Below are 21,317 nucleotides of genomic sequence, written 5' to 3'. Positions count from 1 at the left end.
TCAAAAAGGCAACTAAAATTAGATTTGATAGTTAACATATTTTATCTCACCATTTTGAAGTACTTCTTTCTGGACGCTGCTGTCGATTACCTTCCCTCGAAACAAACAGAGCTCGACAGTCTTTCATACCATCAAGTATTCGTGAATGCAACAAATATTTTGAATTATCACCATGTGATAACAACAAGAATTATTCAGCCTCTTTACCTATGTGGTTAATTGAATTATATCATGTCAGTTTTATTGTGTAAATAGCTTTCGTTTTGTGCATGTAATTATTGTGTATATTTTTGTGAATTGTGTACATATTCATTTTGAGACAGTTTGGATGTATAAGTATTTCCTCCGGGATAATAAAGTTATATCTTATCTTAATATTAGACGTTAACGGCCGCTCATGTTCAGCACTTGGCAGACAGTCTGATCTGTCAACGTAACCCAATAATTCGAGTTATCTCCCCTTTTCGAGTCCTCGAGTCCTAGAAAATGGACTCGAGTCCAGCTAAACCCGACTCGTCCTCGAGTACTCGAGTACCCGTGGAAGCCCTAGTACCCAGGCTGCAGGAAGTGATACTTAGACCATACCCTGTCTGCAGGAAGTGATACTTAGACCACACACAGTCTGCAGGAAGTTATACTTAGACCATACCCTGTCTGCAGGAAGTGATACTTAGACCATACCCTGTCTGCAGGAAGGGATACTTTCTGATATCTGTTGCAGCTATATCACCTGCTGATGTCAATTACGGGGAAACACTGAGTACTCTTCGTTATGCAAATCGGGCCAAGGACATCATCAATCGTCCAACAATTAATGAGGATCCAAATGTGAAACTGATTAGAGAACTGCGGGAAGAAATTGCACGTTTACAAGGACTTATTGGAGGGGATGTGGTGAGTCAGCAGAACATTATGTGTATTGGCCACCAAATGTGTCAATATATCTTGATACTGATATTTCAAGGTATGGATTGAGGGGAGACAACAAGGTGAGCGATAAATCACTTCCATGTTTCCGCTGTTTTTTTAAACGCTTTCGAAGTGAACCAGTATCCTTTGAAACATGTATTGCACTAGTGTTATCTTGATTCTCCAGATTTGGTAGTTCCACGTTAACTGTATACCAAATTATAGGTAAACAAGGTAAAAATATAGCAGTTCCTGAAAGTAGTTGTATGGAAAGTAAGGTTTCAGTACAAATAAGGCCATGATTATAGCTTTATAATATGATGGGAAATGTTTGACTTGGCTGGAATGGTGACATGAAAATGTTTGGATCTATTAATGGATATGATGGTGACCGACACACACCAACTGTCCTTTGTAGACTCGAGCTGTTCCATTTTTTTACCAGTGAGGTTGTTGACAAATATTTTGTTCTGTTTTCAGAATGGGACACCATCTCCCAAAGTGCAAGAAAAACTTCACGAGAAGGAGGCTAGAGTAAGTATTAGTCATATGTTCTGGCCTTTTGTACTGCCTATACCATAATGCAGATGAAGCGGTAGCCTATTGGTTAAATCATTTGCTTGTCACAGGACACGGGGTTCGATTACCCACATTGGAACAATGTGTGAAGCCCATAATTTGTTTGAAAACCTAGCCTCTGCTTTATCACAGCAATAAATTCCTGTTTTGGCAATAATCACATTGATTTGTCCACATGCATCCTGTCAACTGCCAAGATAAGGGACATGACAGATTGCTTCAGATGACAAGCTTAAACACTAATGACCTGTCTGACTGACCTAGCTATAGACATGGATGTGTTCCTACAAGTTCAGTTTTGTCTCTAAATGGGTTGTTGCCTCAATATTACCAAGTAGCAGCATACAAATTTTTAATTATCTCACAGGTATTTCACAGAAGTGACTGGAGGTGAGGTGAGGTGAAATTGGGTTTAACGTTGTGCTTGAGAATACTTCGCTCATATGACGACGTGCATGCGTGTGTATGTGTATGTGTGGCTGCTTGTACTAGCCCAGACTGAAGCTGGTTTTATAGTGCTAGCCCACTGAGATACCATGCCGCAGTGAAGCATGAATACCCCACTCAGACACATTATACTGACTCCGAGCCGACCAATCCTTGTTGTACCCATTAATGCCGAACGCCAAGCAGGGACCAACAAGTACCATATTTTAACGTCTTTTGGTATGACGCGGTCGGGGATCGAACCCGCAACCTTCCGCTCTCCGGGAGTACGCTCTAACCACTACACCACGGAGGCGGTCTCAGAAGTGACTGGAGGCTGGGTGGGTAGCCCATTGGTTAAAGTGTTAACCGACAATACCAAAGACCAGGGTCCAGTTTGGTCATGTGGAGCCCATTTTTGTTCTCCTTTGATATGCTAGAACATTGATAAAAGTGGCATGAAACTTAACTTACTGATGTGTGAGTGAAAGATTAGGCTGAAATTTTTCACCTCAGGACAGGAAGTTCATGAATGACATAAAGGTGAACGTACAGACATGGTGTCTTTGTGTTTCCAGATCAAGATCCTCACACAGGAGTGGGCCGGGAAGTGGAAGGAGGCGGCCACCATTCTACAGGTAACTACCACCACTGACTTGATCAACTAGATCCTCTTCATGGGGATTCCAGTCCCCATTCCACAAGTTGATCTTAGTGCTACGATTTTCTTAAGGCGCTGTTTAGGTATAGGACCTATGATCATCTCAGTGCTGAGATCACTTACTTGAATCAGGATTCCCAGTCAGAAAGGTCCAAGTTCCAAGCGTTCATTGTCTGCCTAAACAAGAAATTGAATATTACAGGCCATTAACATATTAATGCTCAGCATCAGACCATTAACAGCTTGTTTTCCATTAATTGCTTGTTTGGTGTGGTTCAGACTTCAACAGTTGTGATATATAATTTGTGTACTGCTGTCTGAATCATAAAAGAATATTCTTCAGCTAGTTCAATATTATTCTAGATATTGTCTGGAATCTACAACTAGATTTCTGTGGTGAGACAGGGAACACTTCGAGTAGGCTAGAAACTGGTCCATTGTGAGAGATGAAGATATGTTGTGTCTGTATTAAATCTGTGAGAGCCATTGAAATAGCCTATCACTACTGTACTGAGGCCCAATCCACAAAGCGTTGTTTGCTCTAAGATCATTTGTAAGAATGTGAATAACAAGGACAAATGTAAGATAGGTCATACCACTACAAACACAGTGTGAATGGGGACCCTGATCTTGTGTTGAACAGGAGCAGAAGACGCTGGCACTGAGGAAGGAAGGTCTTGGAGTGGTCCTGGACTCGACACTTCCACATCTTATAGGGATTGAGGACGACATACTCAGCACTGGCATCATGCTGTACCACCTCAAGGTAGACATGTTACGTACATTTGACTCAAGCCTCCCTCTGGTGTTCTGTTTGCTTGGTCACATTAATCTGTTTTGGTTCTCTTCTTTTTGATAGGAATTATTGCATGTATTGGTACATATCTTCTTCGATGTAAGATTGGTGAAATATTGTAGGCATGAAAGTTACCACAAGTGGTTGTTAAAAATTGCCTCCCTTTGTCAGCAGGATAATCTCTCATTCAAGCTTATTGCACTTGCATATATAGTGCACACAAGTCTAATGCCTGCTTTATCGTGCTACTGTATACTGACCATGCTACAGTTTAACATGGATACCCAAGGCATACAGTGCACAGGGATCATATCAGAGATGTAAAATAAACCCCAGAGGTGGTTCTTGCCAGAAGAATATGTTAATCAGTGGTTTGTATCCCAAATTTGAGTATTCTGGTCTGCACCATACACAAATGTTTCACTAAAAGTGGTTTGGTTTCACCTTTTGTCCTACTTACCATTTTACCTTACATCACAGATGTTTTGATGTTACAGAAATACCATTCAAAGATGTGTAAAATATAGCTCCCTTTCTCTAGGAAGAGGCCTTTTATGACTTTTATGAATGATGTATTGTATTCCAGGAAGGGGTGACTACTATCGGCGCTGATGAAGCTGGGGGTGCTGTCAATGGTCCCAATCCTGATATCGGTGTGTACATACTTCTACTGCTACATACAGTGAAGCTCAGGCCTTGTTATGCTAGTTGGGAGCTTCCGTGACAGAGTCAAGACAGAAGGTCGCTCATTATTTGGCTTTTTGTCTTCTGTTTGAGTTTAAACTGCTGAACCTATTTGTGTGCTATTGTGCATTAAGAATAACCTTTTGGATGAATAGAAGTGTCCTTATAAGTAAAAGTTCTGCCTTTACAAGTGCTTCAAAGTGATCAGTCACTCAAAAGGTCTTTATAAACCTTGTTCTACCAGGGAAAAGGCTCCATCTGAGTTGTCTCCCCTGAAACAATGATATTCAGTGATAAGTGCCCAGGGCAGTTAGGAAAGGGTGAAAAGGGGTGCTCATTAAAACCATTGACAAGTCAAGTGTTTTGTGGGAAGCTGATTAGTAGAGAATATATGTGATTCAATGTCAATGAAGCTAGTTTGTGGGGAGTTATTACCCCTCGAAAATGCTGTGTTTAATAAATTTTGATAAAACTTTAATAAATTGGCAATATACACAAGAAAATAAGAAAGGTCAAGTAAATGTTGGATCTTGGTATGTGTGACATAGTTGATGGTTTGTCATCATAACTTGACATCACGGAACGCTGTTCACAACGCTGATCCTGAATGTCCCTCCATAATATATGTGAAACTTCTCCCCAGCCCAAAATCCAATATGGCATTATGTCATATAGGTCATTGTTGCCAGCAAGTGCAGTTAACATGAATGTGAACTCTGACATGTCCACATGATAAAGTTTTCACCCTTTCAGCAAAGGGATGTGTTTTTTTGTATCTATTTCATTCTCACATTCATTTCATGATTTACTGTAGTTGGAATATTTTTTACTGTCTTCTTTGTCACTGAATTGTAGCATTGTATATATGCGGTATTGTGGTGCATGTTTAGCATGTGTAAAATATCATTAGAACATATGATGCATTTGTTTCAATACCAGAACGGCGTAAAAGAGTTGAAGTCTACGTAAACAGTAGTGTACGAACTGATTCAGCTGTAGTACCATGTAACCAGTGTCTACTTTCCGATAACTCTTGCATCACAACTTAAGCAGCAAATCTACTGTAGATAAAATGTGTCAAACAAAATATGTACTCAGATATTTAGATAAGATGAAAGCTACATTGAAGTCTCCCTGGTTACACTAATCCCACTGATAAAGTCTGGTAGGATTGTAGAAGTCCATGTCCTTGTCATGGCTCTATCTAGAGATGAAACTAGATTGCCACTATGTAAATGGAAATGTTGGCCCAAAGAATGCTGAAGGTGAAGTGAATAGATAGGTTCAGAGTGTATCTCATCAGATCTCTCCAGCCAAAAGGTGTGATTGCTTGCATCAGTGTGAAACAAGTAAATTCTGCTTGCCTGTTTGACATTTTTATAACAGACAATAGGGGCGGTGGGGGTAGCTCAGTGGTTAGAGCGTTGACTTGTCATGCCGAAGACTTTGGTTCGAATCCCCACATGGGTACAATGTGTGAAGCCCATTTCTGGTGTCCCACCCCCCCACTGGGAAGTTGATGAAATTTTGCTAAAAGCGGTATAAAACCAAATGCTCACTCACTCACTACAACAGACAATAGGAGTCTTATCTTTCTTTGTTTTGTTTTTTGACATCCTGATGAATCTGTTTTTGGCTCTGTGTGTTGTATATTGATTTGTATCTTTTCTTTCCCCAGCTCTCTCTGGTCCGAAGTGGAGAGGGAACACTGTGAGATTCGCTACTATGACAAGGATGTATTTCTCCACCCTCTTGGAGATTCCTTGTGCATGGTCAATGGCTACCCTGCCAACGAACCAGTCAAACTTACTCAAGGTACTACTTTAGTCTTTGAATGACGTACAGCTGATAACCATGATCATTAACAGCAGCAGTTTTTATGATATAGAAACATCTGATGTGTGACATTTTTACACATAATATCTGGAAAATACACAAAAATTCTAAGGCCAGACCAATTTTATTTCTTGTTTTACGGATTTTTGTCCTCAGAAAACCTAAAGGCAGGAGGAAAAAACAACAAAAATAAAATCACCAGTCAAAGTAATATTCCTTCTAAATACTGAAAGTGTTTTACTTTTGGCAATTTATGAAGTGTATATGGAGCAAAAAACAATTTAAAAAAAATGTTCTTGTAAGTTTACATTTTTGGCCAATAAAAACATTAGGATTGTATTTTTTTTCGTATTTCTTGAAAAAATACTACAGGCAGATCCGTAAAACAAGAAATAAAATTGGTCTGGCCTAACCATAAGAAATCAATGAAACTAATAATTGAGATTAAAAACGATAATATAACTTATTTCCATCCCCATACTGAAAGACAGTAATAGGAATGGTTATGTCAAGTAATGTTTAAATCAATGAATGAATATTTTCTATAAGCACTCACTATTACATATCAGTAATAGACACTAATAATTGGAAATTTCACAAGCACACGTAGTGTGTAAAGTGAAATTATAATTTCATTAGTAAACATAGTAGATGTGATATTGGTATCTTCATCATGATATCCGGAATAGGCCATATTTAAAGCTAGCGAAGTCTCGCTGTGCGAGATCTCACGAGGCAAATTACCCATAAACCCTTCTTCATAAGGGACGAAATTAGAAAAGAACACAGAGTAAAGGAAAACATTTAATCAGATCATACAGATCTATTGAATTTGAACTTCAAACGGAAAAAACCCTAGATGGGGTCAGTGGCCACAAGTCATCCAGTGGAGCCCTCCTCTTCCTGGCCAGCTCGCTGTAGTCCAGACCCACAGCACTCAACTGCAAGTAAAGAGCATAGCATCATCAGCTATGACTTGGTTGAATCACTCAGATCAATCCAAAACTGTAAAATATTAAAATCCATTAAGATTGACATAAATTCAAAACATTTCCTGGAATGAAGTTAAATCTTAGCAATGCAATAACTCTGAGAAATGCCAAACAATCTAGGCAATTCAGGGTGGGAGATAGAATAGGGAATATCACATCTACTATGTTTACTAATGAAATTATAATTTCACTTTACACACTACGTGTGCTTGTGAAATTTCAATTTCATGTCATAAACATAGTAGATGTGATATTGGTAGTTCAAAGCCCGTAGTGTCAAGTATCTTTGACAAGCAGTTGCCACTGCTGATAGTATTTCTCAGATAGAAGGTTCTGAAAGTAGAGGCCTTGGTCCAGTTTCCCAACTTCAAAATGTCTGTGACAGAAGCACCTTTGGCAAATGCCTTTGAAGCACTAGCTCCTCTGACAGAATGAGCTTTGTAGTGTGAAGTGTCAATACCATTCCGCCTCGCCATAAGATTTGTCACCCATCTTGCAATACTTGGGGATGAAACCGGTTTATGCGGGTTTCACATAGCTCAAGAGAAGGCCAGACCTACATTCATCTCTCCAAGGTTCTGTGCGTTCTAAGTACACTCTAAGGCATCGAACTACACAGAGTGTGGGGTCCTTCTCATAGGCACTGAAACTCAAGGGATGAGGTTTTGTTCCTGTCTTAGTCACCTTGGTTGGTTTAATCAGGGTAAATTCTACTTCAGTGCCCCTGTCTACCATGTGTCTGATATCCAGGGAAGATAACTCTGAAGACCTGCTAGCAGAGGTTAGCATCAGAAGCATTGTCAACTTCCCAGACAAGTTTTTATCCGACAAATATATATTATCTTTCAATTTTTTCAAATATTGCAGCACCAAATCTACATCCCAGGCCACTGAGTATCTGGGCTGAGGAGGATTCTGATTAAAAATCCCTGACATTAATTTCCTGACCAGTGGGTGCTGACCCACATTATAGCCCTCGATAGTGGGGTGAAAAGCAGACAAAGCTGATCTAGCTGTATTTATGGTCCTGTACTGACTATTCTCGTGGTACAAGTGAGTGAGAAAGTCTAAGATAGACTCCACAGAGGCTGAAAAGGGATCAAAACCCCGTTGATTGCACCAGCCAGTCCACCTATTCCAGGAAGCATTGTGTTTCTTGTGTGCCAGGTAAGCCATTGGCAGGAGAGCAGCTGTGTAGTCAGCCTCTGAAATTCCTCTGGTCTTGATGCTACGCCTGAAACCTTCCATGCCGCTAACACCAGAGTGTTGTTTTTCTATCAGTGGATGAGGCAGGTTTTATGGGGAGTTTAACAGATCCCTCATCTGTGGGAGGAGGATTGGCTTTGTGACCGCCATCTCCAAGAGGAGTGGATACCAGGACTGACCTTGCCACACTGGAGTTATTAAGACCAGCTCCGCTTTGTCCTTTCGGATCTTCCACAGACACCTGCCTATCAGTGAGAATGGGGAAAGGCATAAGGAATCCCTGGTTCCAATTCACTAGAAACGATTTTATTGATTATCTCTTATTCATTTCACGCTGTATGTTTGCTGGAAACGCCTTCATAACAGATTTCATGAATCTAAACTGGTTAACAGGATACCAATTGTTTTCTAAGCTTCCCAGCAGCTAAGCTGTCCACATCTGGCAGACACTCAGGTGGCGGTGTAAGTATGTGTGAGACAGGACATTGCAAACAAATGTGCTTGAACTGAAGACTGAAATCAACAATTTTGTGTGTTTGAAATTCCATAGATTTGTATTTAATCTACCAAATGACTTATTTCTTGTTTGTATATATGTTCCCCTGTGAATTCTACATTTTACGACCGGCAGTACTGATACAAGATGTCTCATTGAAAGACTGGAGTCGTTTTATTAGACAACTGGTCTGATATGTCTACTTCGCGATGTACTGCTATGTGGCTTTTTTTAATGCTCGTATCTAGTAATGAAAATAATCCTATTTGCTAAGATCGGGATGAATTTGGTAATGATGATATCTATACAGATGTAGATAATGCTCCTGTTGACCAGCCGTGTGTCACATGAAAGTATCGCTAACAGATTTGGGCGTACTACTGAATCTGTGTTATGTGTGTCAGCTTTGTTCATAATGAACGGTAGAGTAGAAGGAGACAGAGGTGGAGAGTTTACATTTGTTGGAGCAAAATGGCTCAAGTGTCGCTGATTATTTTCTTGCATCTGCTGATTTGTTTGAGTTCAGAAAAGTTAAATGTTGGCTTATAGACCTGATTCTGACCATCTTCCTCTGGAGTTGTCGCTCAGGTTTCCTTCTATACACCGGGTCTAACCGGACAGTTGATTGTGCTAAGACTCCTAGTTTTAGTAAATTTGTATGGGATGCTTCTAAGCAGAATGAATTTATAAGTTCTCTCAAAGCAAGTTTGGATGCCAATAATGAGTCAATATTTAGTAAATTGGAGACTTCTCTTGAAGAGGGCATAGACAATTTCATAAAGTGTATATTAGATTCAGCATCTTGTATGAGGAGACAGTTTAGACAAGGTGATCTAAATCGTAAACTTAAATTTAACAAGGAGTGTAATGTAGCTAGATCGGAATCAAGGAAGGCTCTTAGGGCTATTTAGCGTTGTCGCACTGAGCAGAATCGCAGGAGCTATTGTAAAATTAGAAATAAGTATAAGAGTTCCTGTAGAGCTTTTAAGCTGAGTGCAAAACTCAAGGCTATGTCGACTAAATAGTACCCTCCACAGTCCTAGGCTGTTTTGGCAAAATATTCGCACCCTACAAAGAGGCTCCCCACCCGCATCAAAGTATATCACAAACAGAATGGTTTTGCCACTTCAGGGACTTGTTGTCTAAGGACGATATTATCTATGATGTACATGATGACACAATAGATACAGATAATGGATGTGACGAGTTTAGTGATGTTGATAAGTTTCTACTTGAGTCTCCTATTACAGAATTAGAAATAGTTGATGCTGTATCCTCCTCACTTTAAAGTTGGAAAGTCTGCTGGTGGATGGTGTTATTTCAGAGATGATCAAAACTGCCTTGCCTGAGATAATGCCGCTTCTAGTTAAAAGCTTTAATCGGATATTTGATTCTAGATGTTTTCCGTCTGAATGGGCTAAATCAATAATTGTTCCATTATTTAAGAATGGAAACATAAATAACCCCAACAATTATCGGGCATATCTCTGACAAGTGTTGTTGGTAAACATTTGTATCTATTATCAACAATAGGCTAACACAGTGGTCAAATATGAGGGACTTGATCCCAGATTCACAAGCTGGATTTAGAAAGGAATACTCAACCTTTGATCATATTTTTACTGTATACTCAGTAATTGAGCCGATGTTTAGCTTTTTAGTAAAAGAAAATTGTATGTAGCCTTTGTTGATTTTAGAAAGGCTTTTGATTCTGTTGACAGAGATAAAATGTGGAAATGTCTTAGAAATAGGGGTCTTAAAGGGAAAATGTTTGATATTATCAGGTCAATGTATTCAAATGTAAAGTCTTGTGTTCGATGTGATGATGCTTTCAGTGACTATTTTGATTGTCCTACTGGTGTACGACAATAAGGCTGTGTTCTAAGCCCCATACTTTTTCTCATTCTTTATCAACTAACTATATTTTGACGTTATACAATCTGGCAGACATGGCATCCAATTATTTCCTGATCTTGTTGAACTTTTATTTTACTTTTGCCCGTGATGTGATCCTTATGTCAAGTACTGTTATTGGCCTTCAGGAGACAAATTGATACACTTTCATCTTATTCAGATAACTGGCTTAATTTGATGTTAATCTTGAAAAGACCAAAATTGTTGTTTTTCGTAAGGGTGGCCTAACGGCAGCTACAGAAAAGTGGTACTTTAAATGTGAGCGATATGACTGTTGTTAACGAATATAAATATCTAGGGATACTGTTTACACATACACTAAATCTGAACAAATCCATTATTAATTTGGCAATTAGAGGGAAAAGGGCCCTACTTCAATTGCTCTCTGTTATACCAAAGTTGGGGGTTGTTGGTCCCAATATATTTTTTCAAATTGTTTGATTCCCAAGTACAGCCTATTCTTCTTTATGGGTCTGAAATTTGGGGCAATAAGGAATTTTATGCCATTGAAAAGGTTCACCTTCTTGCATGTAAAAGGTTTTAAATGTTGGGATGTCTACCCCTAATAATATGGTGTACGGTGAATGTGGGAGATTTCCTTTGTACATAATTTCTTACTCTCGCTGTTTAAAGTACTGGTGTAAAGTAATAAATATGCCAGAACATCGCCTGCCCAAAAACCTACAATATGATTGTCCATCTTGATAATATTGGTAAAAATACTTGGGCAACCCAGATATTATTCTTTGTTTGTTTAGATACGGCTTTGGATTTGTTTGGCTATCCCAAACCCTGGGCTTACGTTAATGCATTTATCAAACTCTTTCGCATACCAGGGCTATTGATATCTTTAAACAAGACTGGCATTCATCTTTATATGAAAGTTCAAGATATGATTGCTATCGTGAGTTTAAATCTTTACTTGAACCTGAGTCGTATCTATACAACTTAATGAGTAAAAGCTTCAGAGTGTTTTCATGCTCTTGAGACTTGGCCTAAATGATTTATATATCAATCAAGGAAGATATTCATCTATTATAAAATCACAAAGGTTCTGTCCATTTTGTAATACTGTAGAGAATGAATTACACTTTCTATTTCTTTGTCCTGCATATAATGATTTAAGGCAACTGTATTTTCCGCAATGGCTACAATCAAATATTAATGCTACAAAACTGTATTCAATACTTTCATGTAAAGCATCCCTATTACAATATAAGGTAGCTCTATTTATATATCATCGCTTATATTGAGAAGAGATTCAATGTAACGTGTGTGTGTCGAGATGTTGTATATGTTGTACATATCATACATATTTATTCTGTATATGGGCTCTGGCCTTCATGCAATAAACTGATACTATACTAGAAACGCATCTGTTGATTGTGCAAGGGGTCTGGCCTCCAGCTGCAGAACGGCTTCATTTGGAAAGTCAGTCTCGATGCAAAAAGGTCCATTGAGAAGGGACCCAGTATCTGGTTGCATTGAGCAAAGATGATTGGATTGAGCATCCAATCGCCGAGTCGCTGAAGTGGCGAGACTCCCAGTCCGCATGAATGTTCTCTACCCCTGGCAGATAGACTGCTGTTAAGAACAGACGGTTCTGGAGACAGAAACCCCATATCTGCTTTGTGATCTGCAACAGACTGACTGATTTTGTCCCCCCAAATCGGTTCACATAAGCCATGGCTGTCTGATTGTCCACTTGGACCAAAATAGATTGATCTTTGATCCCCTTACAAAAGGTCAAGAGTGCCAGATGAATTGCCTTCAGCTCTAGAACATTTATGTGCATACTCTGCTCTATCTCTGACCAGCGGCCTCCTGTTGATCTCTGGCCGTGTATTGCTCCCCATCCCTTTTTTGATGCATCTGTCTGGAGAATTACATCTGGATGAGCTGCCATGATTGGCTTCCCGTTGAAATTGGTGAGGTTGGTCATCCACCACTTCAGTTCCTCCAGACAAACCGGAAGGCAGTGTAATCATTGACTCAGTAACTCTGAGAATCGCAAAAGCTCCCTGCTCGAATGCATCTGCAGGTAACGACAATGCAGTTGAGCGGGTAAGATTGCTCTCATTGAAGCTGACAGTTTTCCTATCAAACTTGCCAGTTGTCGAATCCTTACCTGTTTCTTTCTCATCATGTGACGACAGGTTGCTACAATGTTCTCTACCTTCTCCTCTGGTAAGATCAGAGTACGATCCACCGTGTTTATCTGAAACCCCAGGAAAGTGATCGACTGGGTTGGTGACAGAACTGATTTCTTCCAGTTTATGACAAAGCCTAGGGACTGGAGGAGAAAGATGAGGGTGTCCCTGTGTTGACTCAGCAGGGTCGGCGATTCCGCTATACACAAGATATCGTCCAGGTATATAATCAATCAAGCGGATGCCTGCTCGCCGTGCCAAACTTACCACTGGGCTAAAGAAGTTTTGTGAATGCTCTTGGAGCTGGGGCAAGTCCAATGGCATGGCATGCATCGGAACTGATACAGAACACCCTTCCAAGAGAAGCCGGAGTAGCTTTTCATGTGGGGTGCCATTGGGACGCTGAAGTAAGCATCCTTCAGATCCAGCTTGCAAAGGTAGTCCCTTTTGCGGATCAAGTCCCTTAGAAGGTGTAGTCCTTCCAACTTGAAGTGTTTGTAAGGAATGTGAGCATTGAGGGCCTTGAGATTTATGATTGGCCTCTGCCCTCCATCCTTCTTGGGAACCATGAACATAGGACTTAGAAACTGATCCGAGTCCATCGAAGCAGACTGGGGAACAACCTCTATCACATGTTTGCAAAGCATTGATTGGATCTCCTGGCTCAAGGCTAACTGTCTTGTGAGCTTTAGTTTTGGTTGAAACACGATTCTGAATTGGTTTTGACAACAGAGGAATCTCAAACCCGAAACTGTCTGAAGTATCCAAGGATCTGAAGTGATCTTTGCCAGTTTTTAAAAAGTGTACCAGACGACCCCCATGAGGGATTCCTTGTAAAACAGAAGATCCAGGTTTAGCTCTAGAATTGCTGGGATAACCTGTAGATGTGGCATTGAGGAAGGAGGAGCATTGTGGGAACAGGCGTTGCTGACATTTGACCCACCTGATATAAGAGAGTCTGCGATTCCGACCGGACTGACCCGGCTCTTCCTCTGCCTCTGGAAGAGTTGCCTCTGAAACCTCTGTTGAAGGAGGGCTTGATGTGGAATGTGCCCCAGTAGACTGTCTTCCTCCTGAGGGCATTCTCTGAAAGGGCTGTCTATCAGGGTGACTGGGCCCTTGGTGTCTGAAAGTAGGTCTCTGCGAGCTGAACGTCTCTCAGCATCAAATATCAATTTGGCTTTGGTTTTACGCTTTTACCTCCTTCAGCATGATCGTCATAAAGGCATCTCGAAGAGTCTGCCCTTAGCCTCTGACAAAGCTGTGTCATGCTTGAGAATGAGGCGTTTAGCCTTCTTGACATCCTTAGAAAGTTTAGCCAGAATGTTTAGCCTTCTGTTGTAATTCATGGAGACATTAGCCTGACCCGATAAGACAGGTGGTTTTCTCTACCAATTCCAACAGCTCAAAGATGTCTAAATCGGTGGGGATTCACCTCTGCGGATCTTATCAAGGTTATGCCACAGGTGACATAGAGGCCCCATGGAATTCAGAATCCGCTTTTGAATAAATTGAAGGGATTGGTCAAACTTTTTCTCGAACGACTTTCCCTTAGCCTCAAAGAGGTCGTCCAGATATGGATCCAGAGAAGGAGTCTGAAGACATTCCTCTGAAGGGACAGGGAGATCCTCTAGAATATTTTCTTCTAGTTTGGAATCCTGGCAGAAGACAGAGAAATTTCTCTGAGTCTGTTTTGACAGAGTATGCAGGGAGACACCATTCTGTTGGGTCTTTGGCATCAGCTAACGAGAAGGGGCGTAATCATCGAAAGTCTCTATTGTTCCTGTTTTATTGATTACCAGTTTTGGCGAGAACGACCCTTTATCCCCACGTTGATTACGTAGCAGACTCAACGTAAAGATTCGATCGAGCTTACATCGCCGAGGGGAAGATTCTGATCCTGAATCTGACTCAAAGTCAGAAGCAGAAGCCACCCGTCAAGCAAATTCGAGCACGCTTTGTGCTGACTAGAGTGGCTATCCAACCCCAAGTCTCGCTTGTTGCCCGACCCTATGGTTGGGGTTGATGGGACTTGCCCAAACCATCCACGTGGTTTTTCGACATATCATCGGTTGCAGATGTATGCCTCTACGGGCACATTTTTCTGCTTAGGTATACCATCTAGGTCCTGTATGGACCCTTTGATGGAAGAAAAGTTATTCATACCAATCTATGCAAGTGAAAACGATCAAAACTTACGGAATGGCCGGCTCACGTGTCTATCTACATTGAGGCCATGATGAAGAAGGGTTTATGGGTAATTTGCCTCGTGAGATCTCGCACAGCGAGACTTCGCTAGCTTTAAATATGGCCTATTCCGGATATCATGATGAAGATACCAATATCACATCTACTATGTTTATGACATGAAATCAATTATTGCATCAATACAGGCAATCTTATTAATTATGAACTGTCACTACTCATTGGGTATCATGTTAAATGTATAAACATAAAACTAAGTTGTCTCTCTCTGTAGGTGCTGTGATTGTTCTTGGAAGAACAAACATGTTTCGCTTCAACCACCCGGAAGAGGCAGCTAAATTGAAAGAAGAAATGAGCAAGGTAAAAATTAAAATTGATAACAAAAATGATGCTCTTGACCCATTTGGAATGTCCTAGGGTAGAGTGTGCCTAATACACTATGCATGTGAATGTCAGTAAAAGTGATTTGAAATACTGTTCAAACTCCCTCCCTCCCTCCATCTCTCTCTCTAACCGCCTCCGGGGTGAAGTGGTTAGAGCGTCCGCCCGGAGAGCGGAAGGTCGCGGGTTCAATCCCCGACCGCGTCATACCAAAAGACATTAAAATATGGTACTTGTTGGTCTCTGTCTGGCTCTCGGCATTAATGGGTACAACAAGGACTGGTCAGCTCAGAGTCAGTATAATGTGTCTGAGTGGGGTATTCATGCTTCACTGCGGCATGGTATCTCAGTGGGCATACACGGGCATGCACGTCGTCATATGAGCGAAATATTCTCAAGCACGACGTAAAACCCAATTTCACCTCACCTCACCTCACCTCACCTCACCTCACCTCACCTCACCTCACCTCTCTCTCTCACTCACTCACTCACTCACTCACTCACTCACTCACTCACTCACTCACTCACTCACTCACTCACTCACTCTCTCTCTCTCTCCCCCTCTCAACCATGAGGCTGGGTGATTCAAATGATGTCACTTGGATAACAGGTAGCCTAGTGGTGTACAAACATGTACCAGTTGTCTGAGGTTCCAATAATGTTCAGAGTTACATCTCTTGGACATGCTGGGAACCTATAATTCTTATGAATCTTCTACCTCTATTACAATATTGCCATAAATCCTGTATCTCACAAAATGTATCAAAACAAATAAAAAGTCTGTACCTATACTCAATATTTATGAAAGTATTAGTCGTTTTTGTGTTTGTGAGAGTCCAATATGGCGTCGTCATCTCACCTCTAGCCTGTAGATCATACATGAAGTTCTTGATAACTGGTGATTACATCCAACTTCATACAGCTTGCTGGATATGTAGAATTGATCCTGCAGAGAATAAACTGGCAGTGAGTTATCCCTATCCCAAGACAGCCTCCAGCAATATCACGGCGGGGGACACCAGAAACAGGCTTCACACATTGCACCCTTGTGGGGAATCAAACCCAGGTCTTCGGCATGATGAGCAAACTCTTTAACTACAAGGCCCACTGCCCCTCTATTTCAGAGGAGATAGAACAGTTGCATCATTTTATACAACAAAAGTAGGAGGAATTTGATTTTTCCACAGATGCCAGAATATGTGGGATCTCCAGCCCCAGGTTCATCTCTTAGACTAAACACCATCCTCAAACATTGCCAAGCTAAAATCAACCATGCTTCCGACAATTGATCTCAGTTGAGATGCAGTGAATGTTGCCCCTTACCTTTGCTGAAGAAGAATATGTACCAGACACATGACTGTGCATGCCTAGGTGTTCTTGATGAAGAGTTTCTAAAACTGGTATGGTGGCCATACACCAGAGTTAACTTACCTACCAAGAAACTACCTTCGACAGTGTCTCTACAGAACCCACTCCAACGATTTTTATTGCTTCAGAGACAGATTCTTTTCAAGCTAATTAGGGAGGGGATAGAATGGAACAAATAGTGCCAATCATACCAATTTGACCAAAAGCATTGTAGACAGGGCAGGAGAGGCACCAGACAATGTAGGCTCTGACTTGACAACCAACCATTCTGTTCCTTTCAATCCTGTCAAGCAGCTTTAACTATGGATTAAGATTTACAACTGCCGACTTTCAACCAGTGGAAATGATGATATAACCTGTGAGATCTATGCAACAATGACAATATCCACGATAGCAGGCTTTACGTCATCTACGTCAAGACAAACATTTCCACTATGGCACAATAAAGGAATATAGATCTGCCTAATACCCTGTGCTACATGTTGACGGATTGTCATCCTTCTATCTATAGGCTAATGAGGTCTTTTCATATGGAAGATGTCAGAGCTCCAAGATTCTTCTGAAGTAGAATCTTTACTGGTCCTTTCAGGATTATAACCAGAACAGTTTGAACATCATACTATAGCTACTTTATTCCAAATATCAAGAAAATCAGCCTGTTTTACTTGCCTAAACCACAGTAGCTGGAGTATCTGAAGTCCATCAATCACTGGCCCTCTATTACATCCAGACCGCTGCTGGACGTTGTTGCAATGATTTCAATTGACTACTCTGTTGCATATGTAGCAGGGCATGAAGTCATCCCACAGATGACATCCTTACCTTGTCAGCTTGCTGACAGGGTTAACCACTTTGGTCATGTGGACAAGGCCTCCAACTTCAGATCAGAAGGTCCGTAGTTCAAATCCCAGCATGGCCACAACACATACATTAAAGGATTCCTGCACCATCCTGTGTTCATTGAATGCTCTAAAGTTCTATGTCAGACCTTCAGAACCTCATGGAGGACTGAAAGAGATTCATACAGGACATTCACGGACAAAGGCATTACAAATACAAGCAACGGTTGTAGGATGAATGGCAAAAACTAACAACAGCTGAAATAGTTGAATGTTCCAGATGACCCAGAGACTCACATAGACCCTACGCTCACATCCTCCTCAGCCCATGAAATAAGAGCTTTGGAATCAGGTTTCTGATCCTGGAATACAGTTTCCACTCAACAACTTGTGTCAGCTGTCGATGGTAGTGAGTGGAAGTGACATCACTATTTAAATGTCATCTTGACTAAAAGTCACCAGAAATGACATCAGAGATGGGACATAACACAGAATTGACATCACAGAAGTGAAAATGACACTTAAAACTGGATTTTACATCACACTTGGAAGTGAAAATATGACCAAAATTAATGTCAGAACTATAAATGACCCCCAGAAATGATGTCGGGTGGAGCTAAACAGGGAGTTACATCATAGTGAAAAGTATGATAAGCTGAAATAATATGGGCCATAAAACCTGAAATGAAGATAAATGAGATTTTTTGTTGTACATCTATGATATCAATAACATGCATAATTACAAATATAAAAGGTACTTCAAGTGAAGGTATTTCATGCTTGTGTTCTTCCATATGAAGTTTTGAAGTCTTCCTAGAGTGATTTGTTAGTTCTATTTTGCCTTTATTATTGTTGTTTAGTTAATATTTACTGTCAAGATAGTAAGTAACTGTTATAGGATGAAATCACAAGAATGTTGTCCTACTGTCAACTACGTACACTAGCATACACTAGAGAGATAACCTGTCTTACCCTTTGGTATATTCTGGCAATGTTGGGATCAATAAGGGGATTCATAAGACTTGTAGGAACAAAGGACATCCTTGCTAATAATTCTTAGAATACTGCTTCTGTTACATGTAATCTCTTACTCCTCACCTTTCTCCTGTCCAAAGATGATAGATTTTGGGAAGAAGTGAGGTTTTCCCTTTCCAGTTTAACTTTGATTTGAGGTCATACTGAAAAAGGAAATAATCTGACAATCTGGATATTCTGAAAAAATTGTTTGGCTCTGCATTTCAGGAAAAACAACTTATTTGTGAAGCTCAGTCTGAAAAACTATGTTGTTTGAAACAAAATCACAGACAAAACTTTGGTTGTATTTCATTCTGTGTAGAATCTGTTGTAGTTTCTATATCTGTAGTTTCCAAAATTGTCCAAGAAATTCTCCACATTAGTGTAAAACTTCACAGCATCTGATCAGTTGAGTATCACTGGTTGAAAAAGTAGGTAGTCTGTATTCTGTATTTAGCCCCAATCTTGACAGTGTACTGTTAGTGGATTCTTTGCAAACTGCTGTATTGTCCGTCTGCTCCACTCCGTGTGTTTGCACACCATCCTTATGTTGACAGTTTCAGATGTGGTTTGAGCAGACGGGCTGCACACATCACGATTTGGTCCAGCAGGGTTAATTACCTCGGACACTCATCACAAAGTACAGAATTCTATTTTTGAGTCAAATTTAGGCACTGAATAAAATTGTTTCAAAAAAATGTAGGAAAAGTTTAAAGGTTCATCGTTTCCAGAGGTGCAATGTTGGATGCATGTTATGTGTGTTATGTGTGGGGACAGAATTAAATGTCCCCTCTGTGTTGGTACATTCCAAGCCTGGCAAACATGGCCAGCATTAACAGTGGACCGCTGTGCAGGTCAAGTCAATATTGAACGATGATCTGTCGTGATAATGAAATTACCAGGCATCCTAATCACGACTGTGGATGGCAGGCCAGCAGCAGACACTACAATGTTTCTCGGACTTCCTTTGTAAGCTAAATTGACTCACAGCTGAGTTCAAGTAATGCCATACTTCATGATCATTTTGAACAAACTTGTGGCACTTGAATATCCATTCTGTCACAGTTCTATTGGTAATTATCTGTCTTCTTTATCTTCTGTGGAGTTTGTTGGCGTTGTGATGTAACAAAATAGTATGTCTTTTTGTTATTTTCTCTTCTCTCTTGGTGTTGTATTTTTCAAACTTAAATATACAGGTATTGTTTGGTTACATGTTACTTTTATTGCACTATTTTCATTTAATGCTTTGAAGAAAAATAACATGACTTTTTATGCTACTACCATGCCATATTCTATATATTGCTTTCCCCACCATTTGTTTACGGGGAGAGATTGGACCTTGTGCAATCTTGGCATGACCCGTGGACATTCATCCGTAAACACAATGTTTACAGTCATGGCCTTCTGTTCCAGTCTACCTCAAACCTGAATCTTTCCACGAACTCCCTCCTGAGTCACTCTCGTACATCTCTGCTGAGCCACTCCATGACAGATCTGTACCGGTCTACAGACAGCCTCTCTCCACAGAGCTCAGGGTGAGTTTGGGGGCCACCGAGGCATTGAAGAAGGGGAGTAGGGAAGGGGAGAAAGTTGTTTGATTTTATGCAGCCATGACTGAGTCTCGTGTATATATATAGCAAGTTGTTCCCTGCCAGTATGTGCTGGTCTACAGCCCGTTTCCACAGGGATCAAGATGCATGTGGGGAAGGGGGAGGGGGTGTCAGGCAGTGAAAGGAGTGTAGGGGTAGAGGGATAGCGGAAGAGATTGTTTATTTGAGGCACTTATAACTTGTTTATATTTACAGCATGTTCCTCCATGCCAGTATTTACAGGTGCACAGCCTGTCAGAGCCACAGAGCTCATGGTTGCCCTACTGTTTTTGAAGACCTTGCATGAAAGTTAAATTAGTTTGATGTGCAGTTGATGTTTGTTGTGTGCCAACATTGACCCATATCCTGTTGTGATTCCCTTAGTGTAGGTCTCAGACTTTGTCATATTAGAAACTTGTTTGTGTCTTTGTGTCTAAGAAACCGGGGCGGTGGGGTAGCCAAGTGGTTAAAGCGTTGGCTCGTCACGCATGTCTGGGCACAATGTGTTAAGCCCATTTCTGGTGTCCCCCGCCGTGATATTGCTGGAATATTGCTAAAAGCGGCGTAAAACTAAACTCAGTCAGTCAGTCTAAGAAACCTGACTCTGTTTATGTCTGTTGGTCAGTTGTCTGACCTGAGATTACCTAGCTATGTTGGGGGCACAGGCCCAGTCATCAAAGGCATCATAATTCATGGAGTTGCATCCCTTGGACATGACAGAGACCCAAGGTGTGGGTTTGATTCCCAGTTGTAGCTCATTCCAGTTATGCGTGTGTAAGTGAGTGAGTGAGATTAGTTTTACGCCACATTTTGCAATATTCCAACAATATCATGGCGGGATGGGCTAGAAATGGGCTTCACACATTCTACCCATGTGAGGAATCAAACCCAGGTCTTCAACATTATGAGCACACTCTTTGACCACTAGGCTACCCCACGTTCAGATAGAGTTCAAGGTATTTTGTCATACCTTTTCTTGAATGGTATAATGGCATCCTTGATTTACTCTATGTCATGTCAAGCAACTCTGTCATGCCAATCAGTCAATGCTTTTTAATGAAGCTTTGGTTTATTACTTTGGTGTAATTTCTGTTTGCAAATGCACAATTGTTTGACATGGATGAGCACTTGACGAATGAAACACATTTTTGTACACATTAATAATTTCACAATAAATATCCAGATAGATGGCATGTAGTTTTCATTTTTAACTTGTGACAGGTATATTTAGATTCTGTACCCTTGTTTGAAAATAAGTAAGTTTTACCCAAA

The 21,317-nt window shown here is 40.7% G+C and overlaps 1 protein-coding gene across 1 annotated transcript in view; it reads left to right on the top strand.

Moving 5' to 3' along the window:
- LOC124267187 (kinesin-like protein KIF16B) overlaps positions 1-21,317 on the top strand; it is a 75,510-nt gene that overhangs the window by 27,563 nt on the left and 26,630 nt on the right. The window contains 9 exon segments of the mRNA XM_046702102.1: positions 722-894; positions 1,390-1,443; positions 2,493-2,552; positions 3,219-3,341; positions 3,958-4,024; positions 5,734-5,792; positions 5,795-5,870; positions 15,129-15,214; positions 19,870-19,991. Of these exon segments, the coding sequence (XP_046558058.1) occupies positions 722-894; positions 1,390-1,443; positions 2,493-2,552; positions 3,219-3,341; positions 3,958-4,024; positions 5,734-5,792; positions 5,795-5,870; positions 15,129-15,214; positions 19,870-19,991 (820 nt within the window).

The sequence above is a fragment of the Haliotis rubra genome, unplaced genomic scaffold (assembly GCF_003918875.1).
Source record: "Haliotis rubra isolate DU_JTF1 unplaced genomic scaffold, ASM391887v1 Scf13, whole genome shotgun sequence".
NCBI lineage: Eukaryota > Metazoa > Mollusca > Gastropoda > Lepetellida > Haliotidae > Haliotis > Haliotis rubra.
This window is presented reverse-complemented; position numbering and strand designations above follow the sequence as displayed.